At 54.6% G+C, this 23,174-nt stretch overlaps 1 protein-coding gene across 9 annotated transcripts in view; it reads right to left on the bottom strand.

The window, feature by feature from the left end:
• Positions 1-494: 494 nt before the first annotated feature.
• Positions 495-23,174, bottom strand: part of Tle3 (TLE family member 3, transcriptional corepressor) — a 32,844-nt gene continuing 10,164 nt past the window's right edge. For 3 of the 9 annotated variants that reach the window (XM_090321392.1, XM_090321401.1, XM_090321400.1), the window contains 16 exons: positions 17,901-17,963; positions 17,712-17,786; positions 12,172-12,376; positions 10,795-10,811; positions 7,055-7,174; positions 6,070-6,120; positions 5,504-5,656; positions 5,230-5,371; positions 4,879-5,075; positions 4,141-4,217; positions 3,106-3,355; positions 2,722-2,969; positions 2,302-2,449; positions 1,909-2,059; positions 1,552-1,628; positions 495-921 (listed from right to left, as the gene is read on the bottom strand). In XM_090321392.1, the coding sequence (XP_090177518.1) occupies positions 814-921; positions 1,552-1,628; positions 1,909-2,059; positions 2,302-2,449; positions 2,722-2,969; positions 3,106-3,355; positions 4,141-4,217; positions 4,879-5,075; positions 5,230-5,371; positions 5,504-5,656; positions 6,070-6,120; positions 7,055-7,174; positions 10,795-10,811; positions 12,172-12,376; positions 17,712-17,786; positions 17,901-17,963 (2,082 nt within the window). In that variant the 3' untranslated portion in view covers positions 495-813. The remainder of the gene's footprint in view (positions 922-1,551; positions 1,629-1,908; positions 2,060-2,301; positions 2,450-2,721; positions 2,970-3,105; positions 3,356-4,140; positions 4,218-4,878; positions 5,076-5,229; positions 5,372-5,503; positions 5,657-6,069; positions 6,121-7,054; positions 7,175-10,794; positions 10,812-12,171; positions 12,377-17,711; positions 17,787-17,900; positions 17,964-23,174) is intronic. The other 6 variants (XM_090321396.1, XM_090321393.1, XM_090321397.1 and 3 more) reach the window with 6 other exon arrangements.

Below are 23,174 nucleotides of genomic sequence, written 5' to 3'. Positions count from 1 at the left end.
GAAAAAAGGGGGGGGGGAGAGGACAGAGAGACAGACAGAGCAAGATAGAGGCCTGGGAAAGCTCAAAGTGCACACAGCACACAGATGCAAACAAAAAGTCCAGTTGTGCCTGTATGTGTAGGTCAGACCTGCCCTTCTCAACACAGCCAGTCTCAGTCATCAGGCATGCTTAGATGTCAGTGACATCATGGCAGGCTCTGCAGCCCAGGACTTTTCTTCCTCGGCCTATTGCTCTCTGGCCCCAACTACCTTTCCAATATAGGAAATTCTGTTTATAAGAGAGAGAGGGAGGGGGGCGGGGGAGAGTAGGGAGAGAGAAGGGAAGAGAAGAAAAGCCACCATGAGAGTGGGCTACAAATACAGCAGGCAACGGAGGCACAAGGTTCCGGTGAGGCCCCCCCCCTTCCTTGGCCACCGGCACTAAAGAGTCTGTTATTTACATTTTCACAAACCTGTGCTCTGTACAATGGGGAACAAGACTCTCCCCTCCCTCCCTTCCCCACACAGCACTATGGTCAGCTCCAGTGTCCTGGACTCAAGGCTGGAGGGGACAGGTCAGTAGAAAGGGGAGGAAGAGACAGAGATGCATGAGGGTATCTGTGGGAAACTGGAGCCAAGGTCTCCAAAATAAATCTATTTGTAGCATCAGCCAGCACTGTGAAGGGGGAGAGGAGAAAAATCCTGCAGCCAGGCCCCAGGCCCATGCGGGGTGTACATGCCCTCTGCCTGCTGGCGCACCCCAAACGTGCTGCTCACGGCATCCTCAGTCCCTGCCAGAGCCACGGTAGTATCTCCCAGAGTCAGAGTCCTCGTTCAGTAGATGACCTCATAAACCGTGGCCTTCTTGTCACCAGAGCCTGTTACAATGTATTTGTCATCCGCCGAAATGTCACAGCTCAACACAGAGGAGGATTCTTTCGACTGTTGGAGGGAGGCAGATTAAGAGGAGGAATTCATTCTCTGCAGCCCATGCCAGGCCCAGTTTACAAATAAGTTGGTGCAATTCTGAGCTATAGAAGCATCACGTGCCCCATGTCAGCCTGGAAACCCAGGGCCAGGGCCCTGGGCTCAGAAAGGGACATGTGTGACACACAGGACACCAGACATGGCAGACATGTGTGAGTGTGCATATGTGTGCCCATGTCTGAGAAGGGGCAATCCTGTACGCCCCCATTTACCCATGTCCGAAGCCACGCCCCCTCCCACTCCTCCTCACCCTGAACCACCAATCAGAACAGGCACTCTGGCAGTGAAGCCTCTCTGAGCACTCAGCTGCCACAACCACCTTCCACAGGGCCCAGTGCCATTGTGTGACCTTGCTCCCTTGGTCCAGGTGAGGCTCTCAGGGGTCAGAGGCCATCAGCAAAATACATATCAGGCTATAATCCCTCTCCTCCGCGCCGCCCCCCCAACCCCAGACCTCTCAGGATGACCCATTTTGGGTCTCCATAATGTAGTCTGGGAAAGGGTCGGGGCAGCCCAGGGGCTGCATCCTGAAGAGCAGGGAGTGGGTAGGATACAGGGTGGCAGGTGGATGGGGTGTGGACCCACCTGGAAGATGCTGGCCCCGTACGGCGTCCGCCAGGCGTTGAGGAGGTTGTCTTTCCCAGTGCTCACAAACCATTTGCCTGCAGGTAGAGCAGAGCAAGCTTAGGCCTGAGACCCTGGCCTTCTACAGCAGGACGGGCCCCAGACTCGGGATGGGAAAAGATAATATCTACAGTTAACAATCCTAGCAGGAGAGTGGGTGTTGTGCTCATGCGCCTGGCAAGGTCTCCACGGGGCTTTGAGGGTCCCCAGCTGTGGGTGGAAGGATGGATGGCTGCCAATCACTCCTGATCCCTTCCTACCCTGCTATCAGGAGCCCTACCCAACCCCCCCCAGCCAGGTCCCCGCGGCCAGGCTCACCACAGCAGGCAAACTTTAGGGACAGCACACAGCTCTCGTGCAGGTGCAGCTGGTACTTGTCTGGCTTGGTGTGGTGCAGCACCTCCACATTACTGCTCTCCATCCCCACGGCCAGCCACTCTCCGGTGGGGCAGTACCCCAGAGAGAAGATCTGTGGGCACACAGATGGCTCAGTTTCCTGGCTCAGTTGGGGCCCGGAGCTCAGCTGGCCAGGCTCAGGGCCCATCATCCAGCTGCCCTGTGGTTCAGAGAACCCCAGGCCATCCCACCATGAGGAAGCCCCAAACAGATGGAATGCCCCACTTCCAGGCATTGGAGCTTCTACCAGGAGGCCTTTCCAGAAGGGCGGTGTGGGGCGGGGCGGGGCGTGCGTGGGTCTCCTAGGGCGCGTACCTGGGAGGTGAAGTCGTGCTGCTGCAGCTGCCGACCCTCTCGCAGATCCCAGGAGCGCACGGTGTTGTCCAGGCCTCCAGTCCACAGCTTGGTACCATCGTGGGAGATGTCTATACAGCTGGCCCCATCTGTGTGGCCCTGGAACTGCCTACAGGGCCATGAGGGAGGAAGCATTGAGCCCCAGCCAGGGAACCGTGTCACCCCCTCCACTGCCAGGCCAGCATCTGTGCTCTGGAGGCCCCATACCTCTCCTGTTCTAGCCTCCTTCCTCCTAGCCTCCTGGAGACATCCCCCAATCTCTGCCTCCACAAAGCCATCTTGGGCCGATCTGAGCCCTGGGCCTGGCCAGGCAGGGCCAGGGTCCTGGGAAAGTGCCAGGCTGCCAGGACAAGGCAGGACCTCCTTTTCCCCGCCCCTCACCTGACCAGCGTCTGGTTGTGCAGGTCCCAGACAGCAATGTTGCCGTCGCTACAGCAGGAGAAGCAGACTTTGGCGTCAGGGCTGATGGCCAGGGCATAGCAGGCGGGAGCGGAGGAGGTCAGCTCGGCCTTGATGCGGGGCGTGGGCGATGCCAGGTCCCAGATGGTGAGCGTGCTGGCCTCTCCGCCCACAATGAGCGTGCGCCCGTCCGGCAGCAGCTTGCACGAGCGGATGTAGTTGTCCCTGTTCTAGAGGGAGATGAGCAGAATCAAACACAGCCAACTCAGGGTTGTGCCAGGCCCCAAGGGTCTAGGAGGCCTGCTCTACTCTGCTTGTAGCTGGAGATGGGGCAGGGGATGGTGTGTGTGTGGGGGGGAGGCTTACCAGGCAGTCGAGCTGGGAGATGGGGCTCTTGCTGCCTGGCTGGCTGATATCCCAGATCTTCACACAGCCCTTGCCCCCCGTGTAGACGTGCCGGGTGGGGTTGCTAATGGTCACTGCACACACCACCTCCCCGTGGCTCAGCGTGTTGATCTGCCGGGCGTGTCTGGGGATGCCAGGGCCTGCCAGGGCGTCGTGGGGGAAGGGCACGGGCTGGATCTGCCCGTCGGCGCTCACGTGGAAAGAGTAGGCCCTGAAAAGGGGAGGAAGGTCACCCCTGCCATCCAGCACCAGTACACACCAGCCGGAACAGCTGCCCTGGCCCCCAGCCCTCCCCATGGAACTCCGGCAGATCCTGGAGGCCCAGGGCTCCAAGAAACGTGACATCCCCGCCTTGAATTCCACTCCGTTTTATACATATAAACCATATGTGTGTTATACTATACACAAATAACACATAGAAGTATATATACTTATAATGTGTAATAAATATAGAGAAGTTATATATAATAAACATATAGAGAGAAACGTTACATGCATATACATATATAAAACCTTGTTTCAAACCAGCCAATAAGCCCCACAGGCAGGTTGGAATGCCAATTTCCTGTCATCTGTAGTCCCTATACATGCTAGCCCAGGAAAAGCCCCAGCTAAGTGCCAGCCCTTGCATGGCTTGCCAGTGGGTGAGGCAGAGCAGACAGCAGTCAAGGTGGGGGACAGTGTAATGTGGGGTGGGGGTGGGGCTTGAACACATGAAGTCAAGATTCTCCACAACCATCTGAGTACCCCCTGTGTGCTCAACCTTTTCCCTCTGCAAGCTCTGGGCCCTGGGGGCAAGGAAGGGCTATGACCAGCACAGTCACTGGGTACCCCTTCTTCCCACAGCCAATGAATGGGGACTCAACACCCCCCCATCCCCAGGAACTGATCACCCCCCTCAAGAGCCAGGCATTATCCCAAGGGATGGAGCCCATGGTGGAGAGAAAGGGGGGAGACCTCCCCTCTGCTGCCCCACAAACAACAAAGTAGGCTTACGGTTTCCCTCCGGGAATAGTGGCGAGGCTGGAAGGCAGGCCTGTGGCCCGCATGGGGGGATGAGGGTCAAAACCAACCTGTAAAGAAAGGGAAGGGGCCCGCAGTAAGCCCCCACATAGCTTATCCTGTCCCCAAGTAGTCACCATCCCCTGATGTCACTGTCTCCTGGGCCTACTGCACAGCTCAGCTTCTCCACAGCAGAGCTGGAATAGGCCAAGCGCCCTGCTCTAAACAGCACAGGGAATAGGTGGGGCCAGTCCAGACCCCCAGCTCTGACTTAGTATCCGCCCAGATCCATAAGGCAGAGCTAGCCTAGCCCTGCTTCCCCTAGAGTCCACTGGCGAGGAGTGGGGACTCGCCTCCACATAGAAAGTTCAGAGAGGCCCTCAAAGGGCCTCCCGTCAACCCTCACCTCTGACTTTTGTCCATCCAGTTACTGACCCATCTGCCTACAGCATGGCAGTCCCCCTGGGCCAGGCGGGAGGGGCGCAGAGAGGCTGCCTTGCACGTGTGGCCGAGAAACCAGCAAGTAGATACAGGAGGATGAGGGGCACGCCCTGCCCACACTAAAATCTGGGCCTTTTTGGCCAATTCTGGCCTCTGATAAATCTCCCAGAAGGCTATCAGTGTGGTCCTTACCCCAAGGACCCCATCTAACCCCGCCAAGCTCAGAACTCCCCAGCCAGCCTCCCCCAACCCCCACCCCCTCCAAAAAAAGGAGCCAAAAGGTCTACGTACAGCTCCAAAGCTCACCATTGGTGACCGGCCGTAGGCGGCGGCAGCTGCGGCGGCCGCACTCATCTGGGGCGGGATGCTGTGAAGGCTGGCGTAAGCACTGGGGCTGGTGAGGGAGCCGTTCATCTCGTGGTGGCTCATCATGGCGAAGGGGGCGGCGTAGGACCCGGTGATGGAGATGGGGGCGCGGAGGGCAGAGGCTGGAGGGGGAGGGAGGCATCAGTGGGAGGGCTGCCTCTGCATCTTGTACCCTAAGGCTGCCACCGACCCCCACCCCTCCCAAATGGGGGTCCCCGCTTATGGAGCCCAGGACAAGGAGCAGAGTGGGGGCAATCCCAGCCATGCCGTGCCTACCCATTATACCTATGGGGTCCATGCCTGGGGGTTTACCGGGCATAGCCCGGAGCCCAGGGGTCGTGCTGGTGCCTGGCGTGGGGGCATCGTTCCTTGGTGTTGGAGTATTGGACTTGAGCCCGGGAGTGGAGGACTTGTCGTTCTGCAGAGGGGAGCAATAGGGATCATTTCTTCCAAGGTACCCACAGCCTCATTCTTTCTTCCTCCCCTTCCCTCTCCCCCACCTCTCCCTCCCTCCCTCCCTCCACACCTCCCCTCTCCCTCCCCCACCTACATGACCAAGTTCTTTGGTCTTGGAGGATGGCGTGCTGCTGGAAGAGGCCACTGAGGCAGGGCTGGCAGGGGCATCCTTCTTCAGGCCCCGAGCCTTGTCCAGACCGTTCTCGGGAGGGGAGTGTGCAGGGCTGACCCGGGGCGTGGCTGGGTCCTGAAAACACAGTCGTGCAGAGTAATTCAGGAAAGCCCAGGGCAGGTTGGAATCCCCTCTGTCCCAGAAACAGGGAGGGAGAGGGGATGGATAGCGGAGTAGAGCTTGAATGACAGTCTGGGGGTGGGGGGAGCAAGGGTTGGGGACAGTGACCCATCCAAGCTCAAACACAATGAAAGACTAACAGGCCGGGCCTCACTTAGGCAACTCCTGCCCCACTGAGTGGACCCCAGAGCACAGGAGGGCAGTGGATTCTAAGACTGGGAGACACCTGTACGGAGCTTCTCCAGGCACAAGCACTTGGCCACCACGTGCTCGGTTCCTCCTGACCCACCAGATACCCCAGGAGGCAGCAGGGAGAGCACCACCCAGGCCAACCCAACCTACAGCAGCGAGCACCCAGGCTGCCCTACCTCATTCGAGACATCCACCACCAGATCGTCACTCTTGTCCCCATCGCTGTCCTGCAACCAAGAGAGTGGCCAGTGGGCCAGTGAGATCCTGACCTTTCCCTCCCAGCTGCTTCCAGACCAGTCTCCTGGGGTCTAGAACTTTCTCTGTCTCCATGCTCACTGGGCAGTCCCACAGACACCCGCCCTACCATTACACCCCAACATCTCACCCGTTGTGTCTCTATGGTCTACTGGGACAAGGCCCCTGGGTGCAGCTGTCACCCTAGCTCAGCTTGACCATGTCTTGCTAGGGTCCCCCTCCCCATACTAGAAACCTGGCTGTGGCTGAGTGGAGTAGGGGGTCTCGTGTAGTCAAATGTCAGCCACGAGAGAGAAAGTGACGGGACAGCACCCAGGCCCTTCCTGAGTTCAAGCCCCAAGTGTGTGTGAGCATTCACACCTAAGTATTTCACATGCACCACGAGCACATTCAGCTCACACCTCTCATCCTAGCTACTGGGGAGGCGACGATCTGAGGATCAAGGATTAAAGCCGTTCAAGGTGGGAAAGTCAGTGAGACTCTTATATCCAACAAACCACCCCAAAACTAGAAGTGGAGCTGTGGCTTGATCAAGTGGTAGCGCCTTAGCCATTGGCAAAAAAGAAAACAAAAAAAAAAAAAACCCTCAGGAATAGTACTCAGGTCCTAAGTTCAAGCCCCAGGACCAATACCACGGCTAAGATGCTGACATCTGGGACAGCCTATGGGAGTGCCTGATTTAGAGCTGGCTGGGATTGTGGGAGCCTTAAAGAAGATCCCCAGACTTGACAGGCCAGAACACCCCGGTCCCCAACTCCACAGCGGGTGTGAACTCCCAGGGGCCCAGCCCATTGGTATTTCAGTGGCTGCCCCCTCTCCCCGTCCCAGGGAGCTCAGGCCACAGCTCAGCCACACTTTGGGCCCCCACCCCACCCAGCCCACCCAGGTGGCCCAGGCCAGACATACGTATCGGCTCAGGCTATCCTTCTCCTCGGCTTTCCTCTTCTTGGCTTCCATACTGTAGTCCGCAGAGCCCCGGTGTTTCTCGCTTGCCCGGAGACTTTCTGAGGGCGACACTGAGTTATTCTGCAAGCAAACAAGAGGATGTGGGGGGTCAAAACCTCAAGAGTTGACATGGCGAACTCATGCAGGTAGCATGAAAACACAGAGCAAGGAGATGAGTTCTCTCTTCTGGGACTTGCAGCCTGGCTGGGGAACCCAGCCTGGGTCCTGATGGGAGGGGAGGTTCAGGAGATGGGGCGCAGGTTTTGCCAGCGAGCACTCTCCTTCTGTAGCAAGAACACTGCCATGGAATAACCATGAAGGACTGGTTGTTTCACGGCCCCTGAGGGCACTGCGGGCAGCTATGACCTGAGGGAGGAGTTTGTCTATGCTCTAAGTAGGGATGTGGGAGTTCAAATCTCTTAAATGAAAGATGAGTCTGAGCCCAGGGTCTCAAGCGGTGCAAAAATAAAGAGACCAATAATGGGCACCAGCTGCTTCCAACAAGGCCCTAAGTGCCCATCCTGCTTCCCCACGATGCCATCAGAACCTCTGCCTCCCGGGGAAGACTGAGGGTGAAGGAAGGGAAGCCAGCTGATGCAAACCAGGGCCTCTGGGGGGCTGCCTAGGGCAGGACAAGCCCCATAGGCCCAGCGGCCATGAGGATTCAGAGCCCCACAGGCCTGGCTGGGGGGGGAGAGGTAGGAAGGAGGAGGAGACAGGGGACATTGACCCAATGGCAGAGGCCAGAGTGTATGCAGGGGAACTGGGTGGATTTTGACTATCACCAAGCAGAGGGCTGTGAGCTCCACCAGTGGCCCTTAGGCTCTGATTGGATCCTCCTCTCTAGAGGCCCTTCAGCACCCCAGCACTCTCCATTCCTGGGACCACCTGCCTTGGGAATGGGCCTGGCGCCCCACAAGAGGCGGAATGGACTGAGCAATGGTCCTTATCCACCATGTGAGCTTTGAGTCTAGCTACAGGGATGGAAAAGGCTAGCGGGTCCCCAGCACTAGCAGAGCAGAGATACATGGCGGGGGGTGGGGGGAGGGTGTCACAGGGGACAGAAATAACCATTCAGAAGAGGACAGAGCCAAAGGCAAAGTCACTGCTCCCTCTCCTCCATTTTATCACAGGCCAGCACTGGCCCAGGGGCAGGTAGATTGGAGAAGGAATGTGTTGTACAGCAGATGGGTGGTGTTTAGGGGGAGCTGGTGATGGTGCAGGAGCCAGCCACAAAACTGAATTTCCTTTCTTAAGCCCGTTTCTGGGCAGCCCTTCCCTGTCAAGTTTCTGCCTTGCAGCAAAATTAAAATGGCAGAGTTATCAAGCCTTGAAGAAAAGATGGAGGTAATGGGACTGCAGCTCAATCTTGCCCACAGCCGGGCATATGAGAGATAGAGAGAGAGAGAGAGAGAGAGAAAGAAGGGGGGTGGGGAGGGAAGGGTGGTGCACAGCCGCAATTCAATTAGCTGTTGCAAGCACCCGCAGAAAAATCACCATCATTTCATTTCATTTCCTCCGATGGGGGGTGGCCACCTCGTGCTAAGCAGAAATGCTTCCAGCCCCCGGGCTGCCTGCCCCTCACAGGCAAGGAGGGGAGGATGGGGAGAAGGGAGGGGAGGGAAAAGTGGGGGGGGGGGGCCGCGTGCAGCAGCTCTGCGGTGGGAGCACAGTAAGCTCTTTCTTCTCATGCAGTCAGGCTGAAAACCCTCCCTGCTACCAGAGAGCCGTGTCAGGCATTTAGCGGCATCGATCCAGCCCGCCTCTGGCTGGCAGGCGGCCAAAAAACTAAGTATTTTTTATTGCTTGGGCTACACAAGGAAATATGAATGAAGCCACCTCTAATTGGACTCCAGACTCACCCCTCTGGGACGGCTTCCAGCCCATCCACCCGTCTCCCTCCCGCTCTGTCCTTCCTGCTTCTCCACTCATCTGTTGACAACCTGATTTCCAAAGGCCGATTATTCTAGTCTACACCAGCCAACATCACCATCGCCACACCCCCCTCCCCCTCCCTTCCCCCCTCCCAGCCTTCAGCTCCTGTCCCAAGTGCCCCAGCCCTGCCCCCAGACTGGTCAGATTCATTCCTAATTCATCCTTGAGCAGCAACCCCCTTGTGCCCCTCTGCCGTGCCCTGCACGGAAGTCGGTGGCTTAGCTCTTGAGAAGCCCTTGGGCTTCTAAGCTTTCACCAGTGGTGGCGGCGGGGGGGGGGGGGGGGGGGGGGGGAGGGGGCTCAGAGCCAAAAACAAACTGAAATGAGGATGCTGTAAAAGACCCAGAGACTTATAGGGGTTCAAATGCCCACTCACTTGTGGAGTCTTGTTTTTATTTTTCTCTTTTTTTTTTTTTTTTGCCAGTCCTGGGCTTGAGCTCAGGGCCTGATCACTGTCCTTGGACTTTCTCAAGGCTAGAGCTCTACCACTTGAGCCTCAGCACCACTTCTAGCTTTTTTCTATATATGTGGTACCGAGGAATCGAACCCGGGTCTTCATGCATGCTAGGCAAGCACTTTAACCACTAGGCCAAACTCCCGGCCCTATTTTTCTCTTTTTTTGGGGGGTGGCTTTTAAACAAAGCTAACTGGGCAGGGCTAATTCCCACAGTATGCATACAAGAAACAGAGAGGCCAAGAGTGGGAGCCTTCTCGTAAAGCTGGGGCCAAAACTAAGCCTGAAGGTCCAAGACAGACACACTGCTATCCAGACAAACTTCCTCTCTAATGACTGTTCTTTACTACCGAGCCATGCCTGGGTCCAAATGGAGACCGGGATTTCTGAACACATAGGCTGGGTGAGGAGTCACAGCAATCCTGCTGCTAATGGGGAGGTTTGAAACCTCAGCCTGGGAGAAGGGAGGGCAGATAGGATGAAGGCTGCTGTCTGGGATGGTTAGTTAACTGGCCTTCCAAGTCCCACATAACACGGAGGTAATAAGCAAAGCCATCCTAACAGATTAGATGGCCCCAGACACAAGGACGGCAATGAGGAATAACAGCTCTGCTAATCGCTGGAGGATTTTCTCATCCAGGCTCTGCCGCGCTGGTGCAGAACCACCTTGGAGCCACAGTGCGATCAGAAAGATTTACAACAAATCTCAGAGCTTGGCCGACACATTCGCAGCCTGGCTCTTTCATGCCTGCTTGCTAGCACTTTCTTAAGCCAAGTAAAAAGCTCACAACAGGAAGAAGCCCCGGGCCTTTGAAGGAAAAGGCACTGGGATCAGAAAGCAGGCATCTACCACACAGGGTGGAGAAAAGCTTTGCCAGGGGTGGGGGCACCTGGGGTCCTTTAACTCTGGCTCAGTCCTGTGATGCCACAAAGCCCTTTGGAAGAGGCAGGTCTGATTAGCTGCTCATTTCCTATGACATGAAATCTGGGACGATTTAGCCAAGCCTGGAGGGAAAAAGCACTTCCACAATGGAGTGCCAAGCTCAACCAACAGGTGATGGTAGGCCCAGTTTTATGACCGTAATCAACCCCCTCCCACCAGACCCAACAGAGAAACTGGGTCTGAGAAGGCCCAGCAAATAACACAATGCTCAGCTTCAACCCACAGGACAGAACAGAGCGCACCCCCCCACCCCCTGACCTGGACTAAGGTCAACTATACAACCCATAGACTGGTGCCGGCCCACAGCTCAGAGCAAGACCAGGCCCCACTCCCAAGCCCACCCCACAGAACCCAGAATCACACACTCACCGCACTCGAGTCTCTCTCTTTGGGGAAAGAAGTATAGACAGCAGCAAGGTCCGTGTGATTCCCCAGAGAAAAAGAAGAACAACAACAGCGGTCAGTTCAGCGCAGCTGGTTTTGTGATTCGTCACAATGTCAACGGGTCAGAAGGCCTGGCTCACAATGTCTGTGCCACCATTAGGTGACAATGGCTCTGTGTGGGATATTAAATACTCCAGCTCCAGCACAGCCCCCATGCCAGTGCCCAGAGTGGAAACTAGGAGTTAAGAAGAACATTATTTGGGCCAGGCACAGTAGCTCACGCTTGTAATCCTAGCTACTCAGGAGACTGAGATCTGAGGATCTCGGTTCAAAGCCAGCCTGGGCACTAAAAAGTCCATGAGACTCTTATCTCCAATTAATCACCAGAAAATCAGAAGTGGCGCTGTGGCTCAAGGGTAGGGTGTTAGTCTTGAACTGAAGAGCTCAGGAACAATACCCAGGATTCAAGCCATAACCAAAAAAAGAACATTGTGGGGTAGATTGTGTGTGTGTGTGTGTGTGTGTGTGAGTGTGTGTGTGTGTGTGTTTTAATTACCACCATTCTATTTCATTGCCCAGAAGCCAAAACCTCTGTTTAGCGACACAGGAGCCCACACCCTATGGATCTGCTGAATACAGACCAACCGACCATGGGACACAAAGCTTGACCTCCAGCTCCTTCCAGGACAGGCAGATGCTTGCTCAGAGTCCACCAGTGAGCCAAGTCCTCTCTTCTAGATACAGACCCTTCTTCCCGCCCCTCAGCCTGCAGTGTCCTGGGCCCCATGGGAAGGCTGGCTGGGTGACGGAGTGACTCATCTTCACCATCACTCCCAGCCAGCACGCAGGAGGCACCGCAAACTATAGACAGTCACTGCCAACTCGCCTGATGACGGTCTGTGTGCCCTGCCTGTGCTGGTGAGAATGACACATTTAGAAAAACCAGGTCTTCTGGGATGAGTAGGGGCACTTTGTAGGGGGCAGGGCATAAGCACTGTCTTGACTCTCCCCACTGTGTGTGTGTGCGTGTGTGTGTGTGTATGCACATGCATGTGTACAGGTCCTAGGGCTTGAACTCAGGACCTGGGCCCTTGTCCCTAAGCTTCTTTTGCTCAAGGCTGGTGCTCTACCACTTGAGCCACAGCTCTACTTTCAGCTTTTTGGTGATTCATTCAAATGCTCCAGACTTCCCTGCCTGGGCTGGCTTTGAACTATGATCCTCAAGATCAATGGATGGCTCCCAATCTCTAGTTAACCTCTGGCAGGAGGATGCACTCTGTTCCCATGGTACACAGGTAGTACCTGCCCCACACCTGCTCCCCCAGCCCCAGGCCAGCCCACCCAACCCGAGCCGAGCCACACCTCTGTGCTCCAGGTCATGATGGCTCTTCTCATCCTTCACAGCCAGGTGGGCCTGGCTGCCCAGAGCACCGAGGGCCAGCAACCCGGCACTGCCTCCTGTCACAGGGGGGATCCCAGGAGGCTGGAGACCTGACGGATGGGGTGGCAGCTGAACCGGTGGGCCATGCGTGGCATGGGACAGGTGCTGGGCCTGGAGCTGCTGCTGCTGTGGTGAAGGTGATGGTGAGAACAGAGGTGGCGACAGACAGGGCCATCAATGCCCTATCCCCTCCCTCCCCTCCCCTTCCCTCCCCTCCAGGGAGGAGGCAGCGGGGAAAACACACCCCCAAACCTTACCCTCAGCTCAGTCCACAGGCATGACTTACTCAAAGGCCAGGCAGGAGCAGACTGAACTTCAGACACAGGATCCCACCCTACCCACCTCCAGCCAGTCCAGAACTGCGCTATCCACAGTGCATGCCCTTAGACACCCACCATCACAGCAGCTGGGGGCCCCTCTTTAACTTCTAGGCCAGGCATACAGGCCTTCCACTCCCCCCCACAAAAGTAACCTTGTAACCTTGGGGGGAGGGGTTACATTACCCCAACCCCAGGACTGGCTTAAAAGAGCTGGGATCGAGAGAGCTATGAGTAGGAAAATGCCAGAAGCAAGATGAGCCAGTCAACAGAAAACAGGGCCATCAGGAAAAACAGACCCATCAGGACTGGATAGGGCAGGGCCTGAGCCCCAGCTTTAGACCTTACAGGCCAGGTGGCCTTGGGCTGGTGCATCTCAGTACCCTCTGAGTCTCAGTCGCTGATAGTAGAGTAAGACAAACGAGTGCTGGAAGGGAAAGGGAAATGGCCACTTACTCTCACAGGAGGGTGGCAACCACAGGTTCCCAGCTGTTCTAACAATCTGACATCTCTTCCCCCAAACCACCAGGATCAGGATGTCCCAGAATGCCCCAGTGATGGCAAGGCCTGTGCCTGTTCCTAGCCAGTTCAAGAGAAGGCATCTAAGACTCAACAGATGCCTGCCTGCTTTGGGTACAGATGAATGACTCAGCCAAAGAAGCGATGGGGTCCGGATTCAAATGTGACAACTCCCACCTGAAGTGGAGGTATTCCTAAGAAGCAATCCAGGCAAGAGGAGCTGGCAGGGTGACAGCAAAGACCCCAGCATGATGAGGGACCCCCCTCCCCCTAGCAAGTCAACCATGACATGTCTGTCAATTCTGACAACAGGACTTGAGGAGAACTGTGGTGTTTGGTCAAGGGTCAAGTTCCTCTCCACTGAACTGTGTAAACTACTAAACTGGCTCCACTTCCAAGTCTACTAAGCCACAGCAGCTCTAGGAGCTGGCATTGTAAGAGCCCAAGGTACCCTGCAGCTTTCTGGCCAAGGAGCCCAGTGGGGGCTTATTTGCAATTTCTCCTCTCTTCATTCAAGGCTAACACTCTACCACTTGAACCATAGCTTACTTCTGGCTTTGCTGGTTTATTCGAGATAAGACTCTCATGGACTTTCCTGCCCTGGCTGACTTTAACTACGATCATCAGATCCCAGCCTCCTGAGTAGCTAGGGGTAAACCACAAGCACCATAACCCTCCAGCCTCACCCTACAAGATTCCAATGCCTCTGCCTGGGTTTTCCTATATGAGAAGGGACATGTTTCAAATGCCATATCCATACAGACGGGCTCGTTAGCCAAGCTGCTGGTCAACTTGATTTTAAGTGAAATGTTCAGGAGAAATCCAGCTGTCCTTTGGAGTCGGGACCTGTTGAGTATTTCTTGTTGTGGTTGGACCGTATGACTCTTCCAGATTCCGGGAGCAGTCACAGTCTCTCTCAGTCTCCCACGGGTCCCATTCTACTTCTAAAGCCATTGCTGGGAAGAGTTCCTGAATGCTGCGGCTGGCAACAGTTTAGTAAAATCCCCAGAGACGAAAGTATACAGTCCAGTGTCACAATGGAGAGCCGGAAAGATGGTGAGGAAGACATAGAAGGAGGAGAGCAAGATGGCACCCAAGACGTAGCTCTGCTGGCACCAGATGAGGTGAACACCTCCCATAAATAATTCAGGGTCTCCATACCGAGTTCATGGCCCAATGGTACCCAAGGGAGACCATTCTAGAGGAGACAGTGTACCCTCCACTGCCAACTCCCTGGTTAGACGGTGGGCCTGTAATTTCTAAGAGTGCTAACAGCTCAGATGCTGGAGGAGCAAGATAGCTGGAGGTGGGTCTTCCAGCTCTAGCCTTTATCCACCATGAGTCCCCGAGAGGTCAGCGGACCTCTCCAGGAGACTGGCGCTCCTGTCATCCGGCCATCCCAGGGTCACATGGCGAGCCACGAATGCTCCATAAAACCATTCAGGCAGGCTTGACAACTTGTGAATTCCAGAAAGATGGGGGCCCTGATCTTATCCGTGCCAGTGGCTCTCACGATCCTGGCATGTTTCCTGAATCTGTTTTCTGGATGAACAAGCAAAAGGTATAAATGGAGAGTATAGAAAATAAATCCAGAGAGCTCTGTGCAAAGGTGCCTGGTGATTGCTGGTCTCTGAGGCTGGAGCAGAGGAGGGTAGACAGGACGCATCAGTGAAGGAGGGAGCCTGGCTCTGCCCCCACCCAGACACGAGCCAGCAGTAGAATCCAGGTAGAAGCAGCTACAGTAGCTGCTCAACAAACAATGGCTCCCAAGACCTTTGCGTTAGCATCGCAAACATGTGGATCTTCCATCACCAAATGAAGTGTCTCTCTCCTGCCTTGCTCTGCCGGGTCACGCTGAAATGACTGGTGATCATCACTGCTCCAGGTCTGGGAGGGAGGCAGGCAGACAGACCCGGTACAGCCATGTTCCCACTGTTTTTCTGCCCGCCACACATCCAGCTGTTTTGAAGGCATGAGGGACTTGAACCCAATGGGAAGGTGACAGGTTTCTGTGGCACCACCATCAAACAATCTGAAGCCAGCTGTCTCCAGCTTCCCCGGATTTCTCCCAGGACGGGCCCTTCTCCATCCATATCCCAAAAGATGTCAACCAGGCTCCCTCACCCCCAAAACTGGTGGGGGTGGCGGGGAGGATGCAGGGTGCCCTTTGGCTGCTTCTTCCTGAGCTCTTCATGTCAGAACATAAACACATCCCCGATGGGTCCCCTGGGGTGCACGTGGTCCTTTGTCCTCCACGCCAGGGCCCCAGAGATGACGCATCCACTCACAAGAGGCGGCAGAGAGTACGCTTCGTTCTTGAAGCTCCAGATGGTTTATTCAGGATAACCACGAACCCCTGGCCCCGAGCTCCCAAAAGCAGCAGCAAAGACACAGAATTCAGGACAAACATATCCTCCCTCAGGGATGGAGCCAGCCCAGGGCTCCAATTATTCTCTTTCACACAGCTCAGCGGTCCCCAGGGCTCCACACACAACTAAACTTTTTCCGGGCTTAATAATAGCTTTTGAAGCTCACAACCACCCGTGTTATCTCCATGCAGAGATGGAGAACGGGTTCCCAGGGCTGGAAGAAGGGAGCCGGAACCAGTGCCAGAACCAGACCTCAGCACCATCTATCTGTACTCAGTGATACGTCATCATTCTCCTCTTCCTCTCTTTCTTCCCACCCCACAGAAAAAGACCAATCCAATGGCCTTCCACCACCTCAATAATCCCAAACCCTAATCAGGCTCTTCTGGTGCAGTAAGGGGGTGCCATGTGTCTACATGCGGGTGCTGGCAGCTAGTGGGGCCAGGCAAGGCATGCTACTATATCCTGAAATGCACAGGACAGAAAAGAGCTGGCCCCAAACCTAGAGTGTCACAGGTGAAGAACCGTGACTAGACGAGGTCTGGAGATACTCAGCATCACAGTAGAATGGTCTCCCCTCTCCAGCACCAAACCTCTCCTCGTAGCCCAGCACCAGTGGCTCAGGCTCTACGGGAGGTGAGATCTGACGATCACCACTCAAAGCTGGCCCAGGCAGGAAAGCCCATGAGACTCTTAGTTACAATAGGTCAGCAACCATTACAGAAGTGGAGCTGTGGTACAAGAGGTGGAGTGCAAGCTTTGAGCAAACAAAAAGGCTTGGGGCAAGCACGGAAACCCTGGGTTCAAGCCTTAGGACCAGCACAAAAAATGAACAAATAAAACTCAACTTTCTTGGACTGGGAGTTTGGCCTAGTGGTAGAGTGCTTGCCTAGCATACACAAAGACCCAGGTTTGATTCCTCGGTACCACATACAGAGAAATGGTGCTGTGGCTCAAGTGGTAGAGCTCTAGCCTTGAGAAAGCCCAAGGACAGTGCCCAGGCCCTGAGTTCAAGGCCCAGGACTGGCCAAAAAAAAAAAGAACTCAACTTTCTTATGCTCCCACCCCACAGGGTAGGCAAGGTCCCCTATCCCCACCCCACCAGGACTCAGGATGGCTTGGTTCTGCCCCTCATGGCAGCCCCAACAGCGCCCCCAGGAAACACCTGTGACCACTGGGTCCTCCCAGTGGGACAGAGGGAGGAATCCCAGTGTCCTTAGACCCTTTCTGCAGAGTGAGGTCTGGAGATGAAGTCCCATGGCTAGGACTCACATCTGAGCCCTGGTTTATGAGCAGGAGGCAGACTTCAGGTCCTCCTTCCATGGAGCAGACCTTGACCTTACTATCCAGCCCACAGAAAAAGATCTGGAGCCCCATGCCCAGCCCATGGAACAGAGCTCTGAGTGTGTCCACAGGCTCCTTTGGGCAGTCGTAAAATGGGTCCTTCCTACTTCACTCAGTTTAGGGATGAAAGATGGACAGACTATATAGGCCAACATCACAGAAAAAAAAATGTTATATAAACAACCAATACTCTTTGCTTCGCAGGAATACAACAGGCCTACCTAAATCCCAAAGTTGGCCAGGTACGGTAGCACTTCTATAAGCCCTGCACTGGGAAGGCTGTGAGTCACAAGTTCAAGGACAGCCTGAGCTACACAGTGAGACCCTGTCACAGCCAAACAAACACAGAGGGGCAGGGATGAGTCAGCTGGTGAGGCAGCCATGGGCCCTGCAGGGCGCCGTGTGTTCTGTACATGGCTGGGATGAGACTTTCAGAAATCTGGGTGATGTCTAGGGCCCCCCCCAACACACCCTTGAATTCATAGGAATAGGTAAGAAAGCTGCAACCCACAACTCCGCAGCACAGCACACACACATGGTGAAACAGAGACAGCTCTGATCTGGGCAGCCAAAGAAGGGCAGACCACTAGAGGGAGGGAACAGGAGGCCCAGAGAGGTCAGGAGGCCAGAGGAGGGCCAGCCAGCCTGGGTTGGGGCGACCCAGCACCCCCACACTTCAATGGCCCAGGACAGGGACAATAAATGAGGGTTAAGAGATGGACTCCACTCATGCCTGGCATCTGGGAGACCCACCAAATAGATACAGGGCCCCAGGATGCTTAGGGCGATGGGCAAGTGAGGGGTGCCATTCTTTGAGGCCAGCCAAAGTCAAGGTCTATCTCTGCTTCGGGCCCGTGAGAGGAATTCAAGGGCTATACACACGGTGAATGGCAGACTGGGGATTCCACGTACCCCAATGATGGCATTCAGCTCCGTCATGGTGACCTGCTTGGCGCGTTCCACTGCCTGAGCCACCTGCTGCTGATGCTGGGGGAAACAGGGCCATGTCAGACACAGCCACAGGGCAGGGTGGGGGCGGGGCGGGGCAAGGGCGGGGGCAGGGGGGAGGGGGGAAAAGACCATGAAGAAAAGGCTCCTTACCTCCTGTGATAGGAAAGGCATGATCTGGGCTAAAATGGTGTTCAGTCTCTTTGCAATCTCTGTCTGCAGAGGGGAAAGAAAACAGAAAAAAAAAAGACCATGTGAGGCTGGTATAGTTAATAGATAACACGCCCAGTCACAAGTTCAAGGGTAAGCTGAGGGGCCTAGAAGCCCCGCCCTTCTCCAGTGTGGCTCTCCAACACTTCCCCTTTCAATTCAGATCATCCATGGATGGGATCCCCTTCCCCCAGCACCCCATTAAATCCGGGCTACCCCGTACCCCAGAAAAGCAAGACAGAAAGACAGTTTGGTAAAGCGACAGGGCTCCATTGGATAGAGACAGCAGAGTCGCCTGGAACAAGCCTCACTGGAGTAATTCAGGCCTCCCTCTCAGCCTCTCGTGTTCACTCATCCCTCCCATACATGTGCCATCTGGCCTGCAAGGGGCAACATGGGGTCTTGAAGCCCCCCCCCACTCACCCAGCACACATAGGGAGCCCTCCTAGATGTCCAGAATAAACTGCTTTGGGGGAAAACTTCATTGTTTCTCAGAGCTCTCTGGAAATCAGTCTTCCAATCTCACTGGAGTCCTGAGCACCCGGGCAGTGTCCCAGAGCTGACATCAAAGCTGCCCTCAGCACACAGCTATCTTTCCCAGACAAAACCATGACAATGGACAGAAGGTCCTGAAGCAATCTGTGGTGAGTGTACACCCAAATGATCCCGGATGGGAAATCCAGCCGTGAGACACTGTCATCAAATTGGCCTGGGCCTCTGGGGAAAATTCTCATGGCCAGCTTCCCCCTCTCCCCCCTCCAGGAAAGATGACACTTCTGCATTGGAGAGCAGAAAAGAAGGAAGGGAGGGAAGGTAGAAGGAAATAGGAAGAGAGAGATAGAGAGGGAGGGTAGGAGAGAGGATGAGAGCAGGCTGGGCACTGGTAAATTACACCTGTAATCCTATCTACTCAGGAGGATGAGATCTGAGGATCTGCTCGAAGCCAGCTCATGTAGGAAAACCAGAGAGACTTTTATCTCCAATAAACTACTCAGAAAAAGCCACAAGTGGTGCTGTGGCTCAAGTAGTAGAGTGCCAGCCTCGTACAAAAAAGAGCTCAAGGGGACGGGGAGTTTGGCCTAGTGGTAGAGCTTGCCTAGCATGCATGAAGACCTGGGTTCGATTCCTCGGTACCACATACATAGGAAAAAGCTGGAAGTGATGCTGAAGCTCAAGTGGTAGAGCCTTGAGAAAGTCCAACCAAGGACAGTGCTCAGGCCCTGAGCTCAAGCCCAGGACCGGCAAAAATAAATAAATAAATAATAATAGCTTAGGGATAGTGTCCAAACCCTGACTAAGTTCAAGCCCCAGGACCAGCACAAGGAGAGAAACAAGAGACAGACAGCGAGGGAGCAGGCCTTGAACTGAAGAACCTGAAGGGCTTTTCTCATCACCCTGTGTCCCATGGCTGTGGCCCACGGTGACCAGGCTCTCCAACCTGGAGGGGCCCGCTCAGGAAATGCCTGTCTTTTTTTGTTGTTGTTTATTTGTTTTTAAACAGGTGATCAGATCCTCTAGGTAGACAACTTCCATGGGGACGGGTGGGGGGACCTAGCTGACTACAACTGAGATGAGGGGGTGCTCATTAACAGTGAGGGGGTGCATCTGGGCCAGACTACCTGCAGTCACCTCTCCAGGGGGCTACTGGGCCTAAGGGAGAGGAGGCAAGCTCTAGGTCTATCCCGGCATGCTCAGGTCTACTTCCTCTAGGCGAAAGATCAAAGGTCAGGGTGTCTGTTTCCTTTAGTCAACAGGTCAAGGTATCAACTCATAGAAGGAAACAAGGGGGAGCTGACTACCCCCTGCCCTACAGGGGTGTCTGGCAAGGCAGTGAGAAGGAGGAAAGGGGATTTGCCCAGGCACACCCAGTGCAAGGATGGGTACCCAGGCCACAGCTCAATGGCTCAGAAGCTCTTAGATTCCTGCTCAGCCAAGAGCAGGTCCTGACTCAGACCCTGCCAATGGCCTATAGAAGAACACCACAGACAGGAACCACCAGATAGCTGGGAGGTGGCCTGAGCGCCACCTCTCCTGGGCTGAACACAGGTGGGGGTGCCTGATGCTCAAGATGGCTCAGGTAGGGGAACCAGGGTTACACTTCATCCTTATAATAACCAGAGCTTCCTGGCCTGAGGTCCTGAGCAGAGAGAGGGATGGATATAGCAAAAGCATGCTCACTCCACCTGTAATTCTGTGATGTTCAACATTTCTTTCTTGATCTCCCACAAAACACAGGAACTGACCCTTACCCATTGGTACTGAGCCCCAGAAGTGGGGCTCTAATCACTCTGAAAGCCCAAAAAGGAAGGAGGTGGCAGACAAAACATACTTGTGTACCTAGAAGATGGCCAAAGAGAGCTACTCTTGAACAAGATTGGTAACGCATGCCTGTAATCCCAGCTACTCCATCCAAAGCCTGGGATCTGAGGACCGCCAATCCTTAAGACTCATAACAGCCTAAAAACTCCTACTCCCCCACTCAGAGAAAACACCCATTACAATCTCCATGTCTCAGGTGGGGAAACTGAGGCTCAGCAACTCATTAAGCAACTTCATCCGATGATTCCCAGCCAACTTGAGGGTTTTGAGGGAGAGCTCAGAGAAATATTTTTTGAAAGACAAATGATCGCTGAGGTTAACGATTGACAGCACTTCTGATTAGACCAGTTGTCCAAATAGCATTTGATCCAACTCAAACAGCCTCTGAGCATCAGCTCCAAACAGGAAGGAAGGGCAAAAAAAAAAAAAAAAAAGCCTTATAGTCTAAAGCCACACACAAGACCTGGTTTCTGCTCCCAGCTCAGCCACTATCTGGATGGGTGGCAAGGACAGCCATAGGCAAATCACTTACCTCCTGTGGGCTTCAAAATGCATGCAAAAGGCAAGAGGCCAGTAATGTATTCAGTTCACACCCCTGCTCTAGAACAGACTGCCCCATTCCTGGATTGCTTGTTGACTTGTGCTGAGAAACATTTCAACTTCGCTACCAACTCCCTCCATTCAGCTCCATAAAACAGGCCATGGCATGAATTGAAAAGAACCACAGGGACAGACACCAGTGACTCATGCCTGACATCACAGCTACACAGGAAGGCTGAGATCTGAAGATCCCAGTTCAAAGCCAGTCTGGGGCAGAAAAGTCCATGTGATTGTCACTCAAGTACCAGCAAAAAAGTTAGCAATGGAAGTAACAGCTTGAGCAGGAGAGCCCCAGTCTTGAGCCAGGGCTAAGGTCCTACATTCTCAGCATAGATCATGCCTGTCTGTCCAGCAACCAAGTTGCACCTAACTTCCCACCTCTCCAGGCAAGAGTAGTAATGCCATGTTTGTCACCCCCACACTCACGGAAGCCCATCTTCTCTTAGCTAGAAGCACTTCCATGTCAGGCTGGGGGCAAGCCACGCCCCTTGCTAAGGGCTCCTGCCTCTAAGGAAGGATGAAAGAGGAAGAAGCCACAGGGCACAGATGGTTCCCATCCCAGCTAGGTCTAACATGCCAGGAAAATAGGCTCGGGGCTCTGTGACTCAAGATACACCTCTGGAATCCTGTGTTGTCTGGGGTGGTTGTCTTAGAATTTGGATTTTTACCTGGTTCCCTGACAACTCCAGTGTGTGTAGAGGAAGTATGTCTGCTGCATTTGGGGGGCAGGGGGGGGTCACTGGGATTTAAACTCAGGGCCTGCTCCATTGGCACTCTACTACTTGAGCCAAGCCTCCAGCTCTGCTTTTTGCTGGATATTGTGGAGGTGGAATGACCAAGGTTTTTTGCCCATGGCTGGCTTTGAACTGCAATCGTCCAGATCTTGGTAGCCTCCTGGGTAGCTAGGATTACAGGTGTGACCACTGGCAGCTAGAGAATCTGCTTCATTGTGAACTAAAACCAGAGATGCGGGAGGGGTTGGGGTTCAGGGGTTTTATAATGAGCTCCCTTCCTGCCATGTTCCCAGACACTACCGCCAACCAGGCACCAAATGCCTGGAAGATTCCAGAAAAATGTTGTCTGGGGTCATTTTAACTCAAAGTGATTCCAGTGTTCTTTCCTGGGCAATTCTAAACAGCCTGTCAGTGATCAAGTATGATGAGCTAGGGTGAGGGTGAGGGATTCTCAGGCCCCATCCACCATGGCAGGGCAGACAAAACTCCAGCTATGGAGGGGGTGGGTTTCAGGGCTGGATGAGGGGTCATCCTCCAGCATTGACCTATTGATCAGATTGCAGACAACTGCCACATCATTATTAAAGTTGCATGCCTGCAGAGGAAGGCTTGCTGAATTCTTCATGCCTTAGCCCTCCTGGGACTCGGGATGCCCTGGATGGCACCTTGTGTGCCAACCTTTGTACCTTTTGGTGGGGTCTGCTTCAACCATGGAGAAAGATATGCCCCAGCGAGGAGCCAGGGGGTGAGGACACAGAGCCCTCTGCTCTGGGGGCCCCCTGCAAGATGGCAGAGGCACACCCCATTCTCCAGGAAGGAGCGGGGGGACCAAGCCTGGCTGATACCCACATTTGCTCCCCTACCCACCCACCACTCCGCTGCCAACCACGACACCACCACCACCACAGCCACCGCCGCTGCCACTTCTCTCAGACTCTTAAGACTTTCTCACATTCTCAGTCTCCCATCCACCGGGCTCCCTGTTAACAAGATCCAATAATCTTTAAATATTTGTTCACTTTAATTTCTCGGTTCCCAAACACATTACACTCAGCTTGGCTCCCCCCCACCCCGCCCGCCTCAATTTATGTGTATTGGGGGGGGGGTTCTCATAGAGCTTGCTTGCAGGAAGGGAACAGGGCAAGCTTTTCATAGGACACCTTCCCCTCCCACTGGCCATTCATTCCAGGAGCCCCCTCTCCCCAACCCTCCCACCCTACCCCCTCAGAGAAACCCCTTCCCTCTCTCCCCCACCTTCCTAGACTCCACTGGCCAACTCCTGCCAAGAGGGGGAAAAAAAAATCCTCAATTCATCCCTGAGGGGTTGCCATGGCAACTCCCCCCTCCCAACCTAATCCCCCTTGGAGCATTATGCAAATCTCCCCAGCACGCTAAAGGCTGTGAGAGTCACAGTGCAGTTCTTGAAGGTTGCTCGTTAAATTCTGGGGGTCAGGTCAGGGCTACAAATGAAAGGAGGGAGGGGACATCTAAGGACAGGGTGCTTTGGGAACACTAGGTGAAATCCAGCAGAGAAAACACTGACCCACCCAGCCACCCTCAACTC

This window comes from Megascapheus bottae, chromosome 30 (genome assembly GCF_031878675.1).
Source record: "Megascapheus bottae isolate mThoBot1 chromosome 30, mThoBot2.hap1, whole genome shotgun sequence".
NCBI classification, from domain to species: Eukaryota; Metazoa; Chordata; class Mammalia; order Rodentia; family Geomyidae; genus Megascapheus; species Megascapheus bottae.
This window is presented reverse-complemented; position numbering and strand designations above follow the sequence as displayed.